Source organism: Lipotes vexillifer, unplaced genomic scaffold, assembly GCF_000442215.2.
Source record: "Lipotes vexillifer unplaced genomic scaffold, Lipotes_vexillifer_v1.1 scaffold466, whole genome shotgun sequence".
In the NCBI taxonomy this organism is placed as follows: domain Eukaryota; kingdom Metazoa; phylum Chordata; class Mammalia; order Artiodactyla; family Lipotidae; genus Lipotes; species Lipotes vexillifer.
In genome coordinates, this window is record NW_006796103.1 from 949,267 (window position 1) to 964,982 (window position 15,716).

A 15,716-nucleotide genomic window follows, 5' to 3' on the forward strand; every position below is an offset into this window, starting at 1 on the left:
GGCCCAGCCCCCCACCCAGCTCTGTCCAAAGTGAGTCACAAAAACCTGGCTTTCTGTGAGACAGCCAACATGCACAGGGGTCAGAGACACCATTTAGTTGGCTGTGAGACTCATGCCCTCCGTGGGGCAGAGTCCACTGTACATCTAAATGCAGTTCAAATTCAAAGTTTGAAAGCCAAGTGAACAAGCCAACCTAGGCCCGAAGCCACAGAGCTGGCATGGGGTTCCCACCCAACAGCCCACTCTCGTCCTCTGAGCCATGTTGGCTCAGCGTCAATCACACCCGGCTTCTGCCAGGAAGAAAGTACCTGCCACTCAGCCACCAGGCCCCTCATGGCCACCCCGGCCTCCTGGGCAAGGTGTTGACAGCAGGCATGGAGCTGAGAGTGAAACTGTCAGGACAGGGCAGTGCTGCCTGCCAGGGCTACCCACCCCATGCTCCCTTTGAGACTGGCTGTTCAGCTTTTACGTGGACAGAAGATAAGAAAAAGATGTTGTTCCACACTGTTTTCAAGCAAAAATGTTTATTTTTCTCCTTCAAATATACAATCTCTTGGGGAGTCCGTGCCACTGACCGTTCACATACAGGCCAGGACTCCAAACCATATGTCTGGTACAGCAAGGGGAGCGGGAAGAGGGTGGCTTCCACCACCCTCAGGAACCAGGCGCACATAATTCTCAACCCAAGGACCAAGGGGCACATTACAGAGAACAGAAATCTCTTACTATAGTATCATGGCCTGGCAGAAGAGTCTGTATAATCACCTAGAAAATTCAATTCTAACTGAATTGATGGAATAATATATTTAAACCAAAATAATTCAGCCAGTCCTAGTAAAGTCCCAAAGTACAGCAGAACTATACAATTCACAGATGGGCAGCCCAACCAGTGGCCTCCCAGTGGGAAATGGGAAACATCTTGGTCAGTGAGAAGCAGGGCCTTCAGCTCCCACCCTGGGCTGTTTGGTGCCTGTCTGGGATGAGCCCCACTGAAATTTCCAGGAGAGGAACACTCCCACCCCTAGCAGGGCAAGCTCAGTGCCTGGAGAACTCTGGAGGCCAGAGGTGTGGGTGGAACAGCCTGTGAACACATGGCAAAGCTAGGCCCGAGCGGCCACAGGCCTCAGTGCAAATGACAGAAAAGGAAGGCAGGTCAGTAAGAGGGTTGGCAGGCCCCCAGAGCAGAAGGGGTCCACTGTCTCTGCAAAGCAGGCGGCCTGCCTGTGCTCCTGCACCAGACACACACTTGTACCTCCCCCACACTCACAGCAGCCCTGTGGGCTTTGGGTCATGAGGGCATGTCTGCTTACCTAGTGCTTTACAGCAGGTTCCACAGAGCCAAACACAGATGCTAACATTCCTGACTAAGAGACCAACTACCAGTAGCAATGCACTGCCCCAATAACCATGCATCCCTGGGCAGTTTGCTGGCAGTGCCCGTGGCACTGCAGTTGAGGGAGTGTGTCCATCTGTTTGCTATCTGTGACCATACAGCTGGAGAGACCTCGTTTTATGAGTACAAAGCAGAACTCTTCTAGCATTTGCAACTCTTCAATATTCAAGGTCACTAGTTCAATTTCTTTTAAAGCACATACAACAGAAAAGTCAAGATCAGACTTTAGCTTCAGATTTTCAAACCATTCGCAACTTAACACGGGAAACAGAGATATCAATACACAAGCCAACTGTAAATGAAATACATCTTTTCTGATACATGATTTTTTAAAACATCTCTTTCCATCAGGGAATGGAAAAGCTGGAATTCAAGGCACTGTACTTCTGCAGGGTGATTACAATGTTCTAACCATCAACTCAAGTACAGGAAGTGAGTGCAAAGACAGCAAGTGTAGACCACGGGAAACTATGAGGGAACAAGGTCTGCAGCAATAAAGAAAGCAAGGACTGCTGTCCTGGCTGGGCACCCAGGTTTGGAGGCCAAACCACAACCTGACTCCTCTGGGCTATGCAGTTCAGTATGTTCCACTTGGCAAGTGGTGAGACAGAGGAGCTATGTGATCCGCAGCCTGGGGCAGGGCATGCTGACCATAGGTGGCCACAAGAACGTGGGGAGTGCTGGCGTGCCTGTTGCACCCAAGCCTGGCCCCTCATCGAGGCTCCAGCTGCCTGCTTGGGCTGCCCAGGGCCCCCAGGACACTGGAGCTGGGATCAGGCTTCCATACTGGCCCAAAGGCAGTGCGTAGGGCGGGGCTGGAAGGCAGGAGAGAGCAGTACCTGGCATGGGCACAGGCTGGGCTGAGGCAGCTCCAGGAATGACCGCGGTGGGTAGAGGGCTGGGTGCCGGGGCCAGACATGGCATCCCCACTGCTGTTCGAGACGTGTTCATCTACAAGACAAGAAACGTGGCTTCAATCAGCTAGCCTCCCTCAGTGGCATTAGGGGTCCCCACACTTTCTCCATCCTCAGGAGAGGGTGGTCTCAGGACCTGCCATGGGGCACCTTTAATGGCTGATGCCAGAGCGGAAGTACGCAGCTGGGAGGCAGCCACCGTCCCTCCCTCCTTCCACAGAGCTGCAGCCTGCCCACCTCTGGGCCACATGCCCCGACTGTCCACAGGCCAGAGTGGGCTTCAAAGCAGACCCCGCAGGACATGAACCGTGAAGTCGCACTAAGAGGACCACACACCCCAACCCAAGGCCTCTTGCTTGATTGGTCAGTGCCATTATGGCAGAACCAGAACAGCTGGGAGCTTTGCAGGGTTGTGTGCTCAGAGATCCGGAGTCAGTGGCAGGGCAGCCCTTCTGCTCTCTGCACCTCAGGTATAACCCCACAGGAGAAGCAGCACAAGGACTGGGAAATGAGCTGTGATGGCTGGTGAGACCAGCATGGCCGTGGCGCAGAAACCTGATGAGGCTACTGCAAGAAAACAGAGTAAGGCCCAACAGCCTTCAAACTGTCTAGACAAAATGTTGGCAGATCTAACCAAGCAAATATAAAAAAAGATAAAACATCACAGCCAAGTGAGGTTTGACCCAGGAATGCAATGATGTCCCAGTAGAAATCACTGCATCTCACCACAGTTACATCCCAAGGGAGAATTCCATGTGATCCTCCCCACAGATGCAGGGAGAGTGTCTGAGGAGTTCCACCCTGCTTCATGGAAAGCACAGCTGCTGAAGCTGGAGGGTGCCTCCTCCATCTGGAAGGGCCTCTGCAGAACCCACAGCCAACCCTGTGCCGATGGTGAAATGCCAAATGTACTTCACCCAAGGATCCCCCTGTCCCTGGCCAACACTGTGTGGAAAGTTCCAGCCAATAAAAGAAAAGGAATAAGGGGCACAGACTAGAAAAGAAAAAGGAAAACCGTCCTTATTTGCAGATGACGAGATCGTGTATGGAGAAAACCCAAAAGAGCAGACAAACCAATTTCTAGAACTAAAAAGCACATTTAGCAAGATTGCAGGCTACAAGGAACAGAAAACAACCATATATCTATATACTACCAACGTATAACTGTAAAGGGAAATTTTAAAGCAATAAAATTTACAACCACATTCCAAACTATCAACTATCTCAGGGTAGATTTAATGAAAGCTGTGTAACACCTTTACACCAAAAACTATAAAACTTTGCTGAGAGAAAATTAAAAAGACATAAACAAAGCAATGCCATGGTTATAGAAAGACTCACTACTGTTAATGCGTCAAATCTTACCCAGATGCTTAACAGATGCAATACAATTGGAATCAAAGTCCCATAAGGCTATTTTGTAGGAATATACAAGCTGTTTCTAAAATGTAGGTAGAACTATTAAAGACCTAGAAAAATCAAGAAATTCTTGGGAAGGGACAAATTAGAAGTATTAACAAACTATACATAAAATAGATAAGCAACAAGGATTTACTGTATAACACAGGGAATTATACCCAATATCTTGTAATAACCTATAATGGAATATAATTTGAAAAAAGAAAGTAACCACTAGCTAAGGCTTCAGCAAACAAAACCAGCAAATGCTGGGGAAGGGGAGAATCTGTTTTCCAGAGTTATCACTTATAATATTCAGATGTCCAGTTTTTAACAAGAAATCACAAAATCTTTACAAAGAAAATGAAAAGTATGATCCATACAGAGGGAAAATTCATTAATAGAAAATGTCCCTGAAGAAGTCTAAACATTACACTTACAAAATAAAGACTTTAAATCAACTGCTTTAGATATGTTCAAAGAGTTAAAGGAAACCATGGACAAAAAGAAAACCAGGAAAATGATTCATCAACAACATGAGAATATCAATAAAGTGACATAAGTTATAAAAGGAACCAAATATTAGAGCTGAAATATTAGAGCTAAAAGGTATAATAACTGAAATTAAAATTCCACTAGAGAAGCTCAAAAGCAGATTTGAGCAGGAAGAATAAAGAATCAGCAAACTTGAGACCACAGAATTGAAATTATCAAGTCTGAGAAACAGAAAGAAAAAAAAAAAGAATGAAGAAAAGAAAAGTACACAGAGCCTATCAGGGAGAAGAGAAAGTGAAGGACAGGAAAAAATACTTGAAGTAGAGAAAGAAAAGACTGTCAACCAAGATTCTACATCCAGCAAAATGAACCTTCATGATGAAGGAGAAATTAAGACTTCTGGATAAACAAAAACGAAGGCAGGTTGTTACTAAAAGATATGCCCCACAAGAAATGCTAAAGGAAGAACTTTCATTTCAGGCTGAAATGAAAGGATAATAGACAGTAACTCAAAGCCATGAGACGAAATAAAGAAAGCAACTACACAGCTAAATACGTAAGCCAATACTATTGTACTTTTGGTTTTAATTCCTTTTTTCCCCTATATGATTTAAAAGGCAAATGCATTAGATAATAATTATAAATCTATGTGAATGGGCACACAATGTATAAAGATGCAATCTGAGCAAAAACAACACAAAGGAGGAGGGATGGAGACATATAGGGGGAGAGTGTTGAAACAAAGTTGGTATTATTCAAACTAGGTTGTTAAAAGGTTAAGATTTTAATTGTAATCCCTAAGGTAACCAATAAGAAAATAACAAAAACGTATGCAGAAAAGTAAAAAAAAGGGGGGGGGAGGGGATAAAAACCTGTAGGACATACAGAAAAAAAAATAGTTAAACCAGCAGAAGTCCTTTATTAACCATAATTACTTTAAATGTAAATGGATTGAACTCTCCAATTAATAGGCAAAGATTGGCAGAGTGGATAAAAAAGCATAATTAATCTATATGCTATCTACAAAACACACACTTTAGATACAAACACACAAAGAGGTTGAAAGTAAAAGGATGGAGGACAGGAGATCAAGATGGCAGAGTAGGGGCTTTCCTGGTGGCGCAGTGGTTGAGGGTCCGCCTGCTGATGCAGGGGATGCGGGTTCGTGCCCTGGTCTGGGAAGATCCCACATGCCGCAGAGTGGCTGGGGCTGTGAGCCGTGGCTGGGAAGATCCCACATGCCGCGGAGCGGCTAGGCCCGTGAGCCATGGCCGCTAAGCCTGAGCATCCGGAGCCTGTGCTCCGCAATGGGAGAGGCCACAACAGTGAGAGGCCCGCGTACCACAAAAAATAAATAAATAAATAACCCTAGAAATCTTTCATGTTTTCTCCTCACTTCCCCCCACAAACACATCAAAAATACATCCATAAAGTGGAGCAATTCTCTCTGAAAACAAACTGGAAATGGACAGAAATATTCTTCTAAAACAAAAGCTGTAAAAGAAAGATCCACACGAGTCAGATGAGAAGGGAAAAGAGCTATGAGGTTGGGACCCAGGCCTACAGAAGAGGAGGGGGATATCACCACTAGGAGATCCTCCCTGGGGACTGAGTGGTTTGAACCACATATTGGGTACCCCAGCCCTGGCGTCCAACATGCTGACATTCACATTACAGGGGTTCCAGAAGGAGACAAGTCTTCTTACTGGTTTGAAAACTAATAGGACTTTGAGGAGGGCTGTGAGAAACCTAGACCTGGCTTGTGACACAAGCTTGCTTACTCCCAGGAATGAGGTGTAGAATGGAGATTAAAACTGCCCCAGAATTCCGGATGGTTTCATGAAACCACCTAGCATGCATCCAGCTCATCTACCTCTGAGGAGCTTCCCACTAGGTTGAAGGCTGCCATTGCTGAGGAAAGTGTGCAGTTGGGGATGGAACTGACTCAGATCCAACACTGCATATAAATGGGGCAAGGGCAGCCTTTGCTGGCACTCACAGAGGCAGCAGATCAGGAGCTGTATGGAGCTGACTAGCATTCTGGGACTGTCCCAGTGTACACCCTGGCCCACACCAGGTGCCCACTGCAGCCCTTTTGCTCCAGCACTGTGCCCCCTGGAGCAAAAGTGCCATTGCTGGAAGAGGGGAGAGAGCACATTTAGAGGGAAAGGAGCCAGCTTGGACCCCACCCCTGCTTCAGCACCTTGGGATGAGACCCCACCCCTGATAGGGTAGTGATGACCACTCAGCATAGAAGAAGCTTCAGCTCACACATGGCTCTGGCTCTAGCCTCTCCATCCCCAGCCCTACCACCCACCAAGCTGATACCAGACAGCACATTCTGGGGGAAGACATGACCCATGCTCACTTCAGATCCAGCTCTCGCACTGAAACTACTGAACACATGCAGACTGCATAGAGATGCTCCCACACAAGTACAACCTTTCAAGACCGAGATAGGTAACTGTTTCACCTAATTTTATAGAGATAGAAAACATTAAGTGAAATGAGAAAACAGAGGAATTCTTCGAAATGAAAAAACAAAGAAAAAACTCTGAAAAAACAACTAATGAAAGAGAAAATTTACCAGATAAAGAGTTCAAAGCATTAGTAATAAGAGTACTAACTGAACTAGTGAAAAGAATAGATGAGCACGGAGAGAATTTTAACATGGAACTAGAAAATATAAAAACCAGTCAGAACTGAAGAATGAAATAACTAAAATGAAAAACACACTAGAAGGAATTAACAGACGGTAATACGTAATAGAGAAGAATGCATAAGTGATCTGGAAGATAGAATAATGGAAATCACCCAATCAAAACAGTAAAAAGAGAAACAAATTTTTAAAATATGAGAACAGTTTAAGGGACCTCTGAGACCACATCAACCATGCTAACATTCACATTATAAGGGTTCCAGAAAGAGAAGAGAGAAAGAAGAGAGTCGAAAATGTATTTGATGAAATTATGGCTGAAAACTTCCTGAACCTGGAGAAGGAAACAGATACCCAGGTACACAGAGTATCCCAAACAAGATGAACTGAAAGAGACACAGACCAAGATGTATCATAATTAAAATGGTAAAAGTAAGAGATAAGGAGAGAATTTAAAGGTAGCAAGAGAAAAGCAAAGAGTCACGTACAAAGGAACACCCATAAGTCTATCAGCTGTTTTTTCTGCACAAACTTTGCAGGCCAGAAGGGAATGGCATGACATATTTATAGTGCTCAAAGGGAAGAATCTACAACCTAGGACAATCTACCCAGCAAGATTATCATTCAGAATTAGAAGTGAGATAAAGAACTTCTCAAATAAGAAAAAACTAAAAGAGTCATCAATACTTAAACTAACCCTAAAAGAAGTCTTAAATGGTCTTCTCCAAGTGGGAAAAAAAAGGCTACAACAAGATGTAAGGATTTATAGGAAAGGAAAAACCCCACAAGTAAAGGTAAATATATAGCAAAGGCTGTGGATCAATCACTTAACATAAGCTAGTACAAAGATTAAAAGACAAAAATTGGAAAATAAACTATAACTACAATCAACAGTTAAGGGATAAACATGAAGATGTAAAATATGACATCAAATACACAAAATGTATGGGAGGGGAGTAAAAAAATGTAGATCCTTTAGAATGTGTTTGAACTTAAATGATTACCAGTTTAAAACAAGTAGATACATAGGTCAACATATATGAAACCCAAGGTAACCACAATTCAAAATCCTACAATAGGTACACAAAAATAGGGAGAAAGTAACACAAGCATGCCATGATTTGATAAAGAAAATCATCAAACCACAAGGGAAGAAACTAAAAGAAAAAGAAAAGAATACAGAATGACAAAAACAACCAGAAAACAAGTAACAAATGGCAGTTAAGTACATACCTATATAGAATTACTTTAAATGTCAATCGACTAAATGTTCCAATCAAATGACACAGAGTGGATGACTGGATACAAAACAAGACCCATCTATGTGCAAGAGACTCTCTTTAGAATTAAAGACACACAGACTAAAAGTAAAGGGATGGAAGGAGCTATTTCATGGAAATGATAACGACAAGAGAGCTGGTAGCAATACTAATATCTTGCAAATTAGACTTTTTAAAAAAGTCTATAAAAAAGACAAAGATATTATATAATGATATAGTGATCAATACAAGAAGAGAATATACATTTACTAATATGTATGCACTTCCTATAGGTGCAACTAAATATGGAAAGCAAATATTAACAGACATAAAAAGGAGAAATTGACAATAATAGAATAATAGTTGGAGACTATAATGAAATATTGGTCTTAAATGACACATTAGACAAATTGGACGTAATAGATATATATAGAACATTCTATCCAAAAACAGCAGAATACACATTCTTTTTAAGTGCACATGGAATGTTCTCTAGGACAGATCACATGCCAGGCCAAAAAACAAGTCTCAATAAATAGAAGAGAACTGAAATTACATCAAGCTTCTTTTTTCAACCACAACAGTGTGAAACTAGAAACCAATTACTGGAAGAAAAATGAGACAAACACATGGAGACTAAATGACATGTTAATGAATGAAAAAATCAAAGAGGAAATCAGAAAAAAAATGAGACAAATGAAAAAAAAAACGCAACTTTGCACAATCTACAGGACACAGCAAAAGCAAATATAAGAGGGAAGATTATAATAATACATGCATACCTGAGCATACAAGAAAAATCTCAGATAAACAACCTATCCTCCATCTAAATGAATTAGAAAAAGAACAAAGCCCAAGTCAGCACAAGTAATACCTAGTGAAGAGCTAATACCTAGTGTAACAAACTATTGTTAAAGAAGAGCTAATACCTAGTGTAACAAACTATTCCAACAAAATGAAGAGGAGGAACACTCCCAAATTCATTCTATGAGGCCACCATTACACTGATACCAAATCTAGAAAAAGACGTTGCAGAGAAAAGAAAATTACTAGTTAATATCTGTGATGAATATAGATGCAAAAATCCTCAAAAAATATTAGCAAACCAAATTCAATAATATATAAAAAGGATAATACACCATGTTCAAGTGGCATTTATTCCACAGATTCAAGGACAGTTCAATATCCACAAGTCAATCAGTGTGATACACCACATTAACAAAAGGAAGGATAAAAATCACATTATCATTTCAATAGACACAGAAAAAGCATCTGACAAAATTCAACTTCCATTCATGATAAAGACTTGCATCAAAGTTGGTATAGAGGAAACATATTTCAACATAATAAAGGCCATTTATGACAAACCCACAGCTAACATCATACTCAACAGTGAAAAGCCAAGACTTTTCCTCTAAAATTAGGAACAAGACAAGGATGCCCACTCTCGCCACTGAGGAGTAGTACTGGAAGTCCTAGCCACAGCAGTCAGACAAGAAAAAGAAATAAAAGGCATCCAAATTGGAAAGAAAGAATTAAAAATGTCACTATTTGCAGATGACATGATGTTATACTCAGAAAATTCTGAAGTTCCATCAAAAAACTATGAGAACTAATAAATGAATTCAGTAAAGTTGCAGAATACAAGACTGACATACAGAAATCTATTGGTGTTCTAAACACTAACAATCAACTATCAGAAAGAGAAAACAATAAAACAATTGCATTTAAAATTGCATCAAAGAGAATAAAATACCTAGGAATAAACTTAACCAAGGAGGTGAAAGATCTATAACCTGAAGACTCTAAGACATTGATGAAAGATATTTAAGATGATACAAACAAATAGAAAAGATATTCCATGTTCCTGGATTGGAAGAATTAATACTGTTAAAATGGCCATACTACCCAAAGCAATCTACAGATTTAATTCAATCCCTATCAAATTACCCATGACATTTTCCACAAAACTAGAACAAATAATCCTAAAATTTATATGGAACCAAAAAGGCTCCCAATTACCAAACCAATCTTGAGAAAAAAGAACAAAGCTGGAGGTATCACACTCCCCAACTTCACATTATACTACATAGGTACAGTAATCAAAAGAACATGGTACTGACACAAAAACAGAAACATACATCAATGGAACAGAATGAACAGCCCCCCAAAAAACCCATAAACTTATGGTCAATTAATCTACAACAAAGGAGGCAAGAATATACAATGGGGAAAAGGCAGTCTCTTCAGTAAGTGGTGCTGGGAAAACTGGACAACTACATGTAAAAGAATAAAATTAGAACATTCTCTAACACCATATAAAAAAATAAACTCGAAATGAATTAATGACTTAAATAAGACTGAAACCCATAAAACTACTTGAGGAAAACTTAGGCAGAACACTCTTTGACATAAATCAAAGGAATATTTTTTTGGCTCTGTCTTCTAAGGCAAATGAAACAAAAGCAAAAACAAACATGGGACCTAATTAAACTTAAAAGCTTTTGCACAGCTAAAGAAACCTTTGACAAAAAGAAAAGACAACCTATTATCGAAAGTGAGAAAATATTTGCAAATGATATGACTGATAAGGGGTTAATATCCAAAATATATAAACAGCTCATATAATTCAATATCAAAAAAACAAACAACCCAATTAAAAAATGGGCAGAAGACTTGCATAGATATTTCTCAAAGAAGACATATACATGGCCAAAGGGCACATGAAAAGATTCTCAACATTGGTAATCAGAGAAATGTAAATCAAAACCACAATGAAGTATCGCCTCACACCTGTCAGAATAGCTATCATCAAAAAGACCGCCAATAACAAATGTTGGCAAGGATATGGAGAAAAGGTTACCCTAGTACACTGTGGATGGGAATGCAAATTGGTGCAGCCACTATGGAAAACATTATGGAGGTTCTTCAAAAACCTGAAAATAGAACCACCATATGATCCAGCAATTACTTCCCTGGGTATATATCCATAGAAAATGAAAACACTAATTTGAAAAGATACAGTGATCACAGCAGCTTCATGTACAATAGCCAAGATACAGAAACAACCTAAGCAACAGATGAATGGATAAAGAAAATGTGGGTTACATATATAATGGAATATTACTCAGCCATAAAAAAAATGAAATTTTGCCATTTGCATCAACATGGATGGACCTGGAGAGTATTATTCTTAGTGAACTAAATCAGAGAAAGAAAAATATTGTATATGATCAGTTATATGTGGAATCTAAAAAACAAAATAAACAAATATAACAAAACATATAGATTCACAGATATATAGAAAACAAACTAGTGGTTACCAATGGGAAGCTGGAGGGAGGGAGGGGCAAGATAGTGGTAGGGGACTAAGAGGTACAAACTAATAAGTATAAAATAAATAAGCTACAAGGATATATTATATAGCACAGGGAATACAGCCAACATTTTATAATAACTTTAATGATGTACATCTATAAAAATACTGAATAACTATGTTGTACACATGAAACTAATAAAATAGTTTAAATCAACTGTATTTCAATTAAAAATACTTTAAAAAAAGAAAAAGAAAGTGAAATGACGGGAAAATAAACTCCTGAGAGCTGATCCAAGATGGCACAGTGGAAGGAGCTTGGGCTTACCTCACAACAAAACTACAACTAACTGCTGAACAGCCATCGATAAAAAAGACTAGAAACTGCCAAAAAAGATATTCTACATCCAAAGATATAAAGAAGGAACCACAACAAGATGGTAGGAGGGGCACACTCACAATATAATCAAATCCCATTACCCTGGGTGGGTGATCCACAAACTGGAGAACTATTATATTGCAGAAGTTCTCCCACAGGAGTTAGAGTTCTGAGCTCCATGTTAGGTTCCCCAGCTGGGGGTCTGACATCAGAGGGAGGAGCCCCAGAGACATTTGGCTTTGAAGGCCAGGAAGGCTTGATTGCAGGAGCTCCACAGGACTAGGGGAAGCGGAGACTCCACTCTTGGAGGGTGCACACAAGGTCTCGCATGTACTGGGACCCAGGGCAAAGGCAGTGACTTCACAGGAGCCTAGGCTGGACCTACCTGCTGGTCTTGGAGGATCTCCTGGGGAGGGGGTTGTGGCTGTGGCTCTCCCTTGGGATGTGGACATGGGTGGTGGAGATTTCAGGGAGTGTGCAGCTACATGAACTCTCAGGGAGGCAGACATCTTGCTTGGGTCATCAGCACCAAGACCTGACCCCACCCAACAGCCTGTAGTCTCCAGTACTGGGATGCCTCAGGCCAAACAACAGCCCTACCCATCAGCAGACAGGCTGCCTAAAGACTTCTTGAGCTCACAGCCACCTCTAGACACATCCCTTGACACGGTTCTGCCCATCTGCGCACCAAAGGGCCAAGATCCAGCTCCACCCACCAGTAGGCAGGCACCAGTCCCTCCCACTAGGAGACCTGCACAAGCATCTATACCAGCCTCACCCACCGGGGCAGACACCAGAAGCAAGAATACTACTATCAGGCAGCCTGCAGAACTGAGTCTGCAAATACAGGAATTTGTTCCAGACAAACAAACAAGATAAAACCCCAAAGAACAACTAAGCAAAGTAGAGACAGGCAATCTACCAGAGAAAGAATTCAGCATAATGATAGTAAAGATGATCCAAGATCTCAGAAAAAGAATGGATGCACAGTGTGAGAAAATACAAGAAATTTTTATTAAAGAATTAGAAAATACAGAGAACAACCAGAGTTGAATAATACAATAACTGAAATGAAAAATACACCAGAAGGAATCAATAGCAGAATAAATGATGCAGAAGAACGAATAAGTGAGCTGGAAGATAGAAAGGGGGAAATCACTGCTGAAGAACAGAATAAAGAAAGAAGAATAAAAAGAAATGAAGACAGTTTAAGAGACCTCTGGGACAAAATTAAATTCACCAACATTCACATTATAGGGGTCCCAAAAGGAGAGGAGAGAAAGGGCCTGAGAAAATATTTGAAAAGATAATAGCTGAAAACTTCCCTAACATGAGAAAGAAAACACTCACACAAGTCCAGGAAATGCAGAGACCCAGGCAGGATTAACCAAAGCAGGAACATGCCAAGACACAGTAATCAAATTGACAAACATTAAAGACAAAGAGAAAATATTAAGAGCAACAAGGAATAAGCAACAAATAATGTACAAGGGAATCCCCTTATGGTTATAAGTTGATTTTTTCAGCAGAAACTCCAGGCCAAAAGGGAGTGGCATGATACATTTAAATGAAGAAAGGGAAAGAATATTCGACCCAGCAAGGTGCTCATTCAGATTCAACAGAGAAATAAAAAGCTTTACAGACAAGCTACAGGTAAAAGAATTCAGCACCACAAAACCAGTTTCACAACAAATGCTAAAGGAACTTGTCTAGGTGGAAAAGAAAAGGCCACAACTGGAAACAAGAAAATTACAAAATGGGAAAGCTCACCAGGAAAGGCAAACACACAGTAAAGGTAAGAAATCATCCACACACAAATAGGATATCTAAACCCATAATTGTGAGAGGAAGAGAGTACAAATGCAGGATATTTGAAATACATTTGAAATTAAGAGCTCAGCAACTGAAAACAAATGTGTGTGTGTACATATATGTGTGTGTGTGTGTATACTGCTGTATCAAAACCTCATGGTAACCACAAACCAAAAATGTATAATAGATATACACACACATAAGAAAAAGGAATCCAAATACAACAGTACACAGAGTCATCAAATCACAAGAGAAGAGAAAAACGGAGGAAAGGAAGAAAAAAGACCTACCAAAACAAACCCCAAACAATTAATAAAAGGGCAATAAGACATATGTATTGATAATTACCTTAAATGTAAAAGGATTAAATGCTCCAACCGAAAGATACAGACTGGCTGAATGGATACAAAAATAAGACCTGTATATATGCTGTTTATAAGAGATCCACTTAAGCTATAGAGACACATACAGTCTAAAAGTGAGGGGATGGAAAAAAGTATTCCATGCAAATGTAAATGAAAAGAAAGCTGGAGTATCAATACTCATATGAGACAAAATAGACTTTAAAATAAAGACTGTTACAAAAGACAAGGAAGGACAATACATAATGATCAAGGGATCAAGCCAAGAAGATATAACAGTTGTTAACATATATGCACCTAACATAGGAGCACTTCAGTATATAAGGAAAATGCTAATATCCATAAGAGAAAAAATTGACAGTAACACAATAATAGCTGGTGACTTTAACACCCCACTTTCATCAATGGGTAGATCATCCGGACAGAAAATCAATAAGGAAACACAAGCCTTAAATGACACATTAGAGCAAATGGACTTAATTGATATTTACAGAACATTCCATCCAAAAGCAGCAGAATACACATTCTTCTCAAGTGCACATGCAACATTCTCCAGGATAGATGACATCCTGGGCCACAAAAGAACCCTTGCTAAATTTAAGAAAACTGAAATCATTTCAAGCATCTTTTCCAACCACAACACTATGAGATTAGAAATCAACTACAAGAAAAAAAAAACTGCAAAAAATACAAACACATGGAGGCTAAACAATATGTTACTAAATAACCAATGGACTACTGAAGAAAGCAAAGGGGAAATCAAAAAATACCTAGAGCTAAATGAAAACAGAATCATGACGATCTGAAACCTATGGGACACAGCAAAAGCAGTTCTAAGAGGGAAGTTTATAGAGATACAAGCTTACCTCAGGAAATAAGAAAAACCGAAAATAAACAACGTAAAGTTACACCTAAAGCAACTAGAGAAAAAAGAACAAAACCCAAAGTTAGTAGAAGGAAAGAAATCATAAAGATCAGAGCAGAAATAAATGAAACAGAGACAAAGAAAACAATAGGAAAGATCAATGAAACTGAAGTCTGGTTCTTTGAAAAGATAAACAAAATTGATAAAACTTTAGCAAGACTCATCAAGAATAAAAGAGAGAAAGCCCAAATCAATAAAATTAGAAATGAAAAAGGAGAAGTTACAACCAATACCACAGAAATAAAAAGGACCATAACAGACTACTACAGGCAATTATATGCCAATAAAATGGACAACCTAAAAGAAATGGACAAATTCTTAGAAAGGTACAATCTCCCAAGACTGAACCTGGAAGCAACTGAACATATGAACAGACCAATTACAAGTACTGAAATTGAATCTGTGATTTTAAAAACTCCCCACACAGACCTATTAGAGAATGGACTTGAGGATATGGGGAGGGGGAAGGGTAAGCTGTGACAAAGTAAGAGAGTGGCATGGACATATATACACTACCAAATGTAAAACAGATAGTGGGAAGCAGCTGCATAGCACAGGGAGATCAACTCGGTGCTTTGTGACCACCTAGAGGGGTGGGATAGGGAGGGAGGGAGACGCAAGAGGGAAGAGATATGGGAACATATGTATATGTATAACTGATTCACTTTGTTATAAAGCAGAAACTAACACACCATTGTAAAGCAATTATACTCCAATAAAGATGTAAAAAATATATATTATGAAGAGTTAAAAAAATATGATCATCTTAATTAATGCAGAAAAACCATTTGACAAAATCCAACACTC

At 40.1% G+C, this 15,716-nt stretch overlaps 1 protein-coding gene across 1 annotated transcript in view; it reads right to left on the reverse strand.

Annotated features, from left to right (window-relative positions):
• Positions 1-2,008: 2,008 nt before the first annotated feature.
• WNK2 (WNK lysine deficient protein kinase 2) overlaps positions 2,009-15,716 on the reverse strand; it is a 157,241-nt gene continuing 143,533 nt past the window's right edge. The window contains exon 28 of the mRNA XM_007468161.1: positions 2,009-2,344. Within this exon, the coding sequence (XP_007468223.1) occupies positions 2,009-2,344 (336 nt within the window). The remainder of the gene's footprint in view (positions 2,345-15,716) is intronic.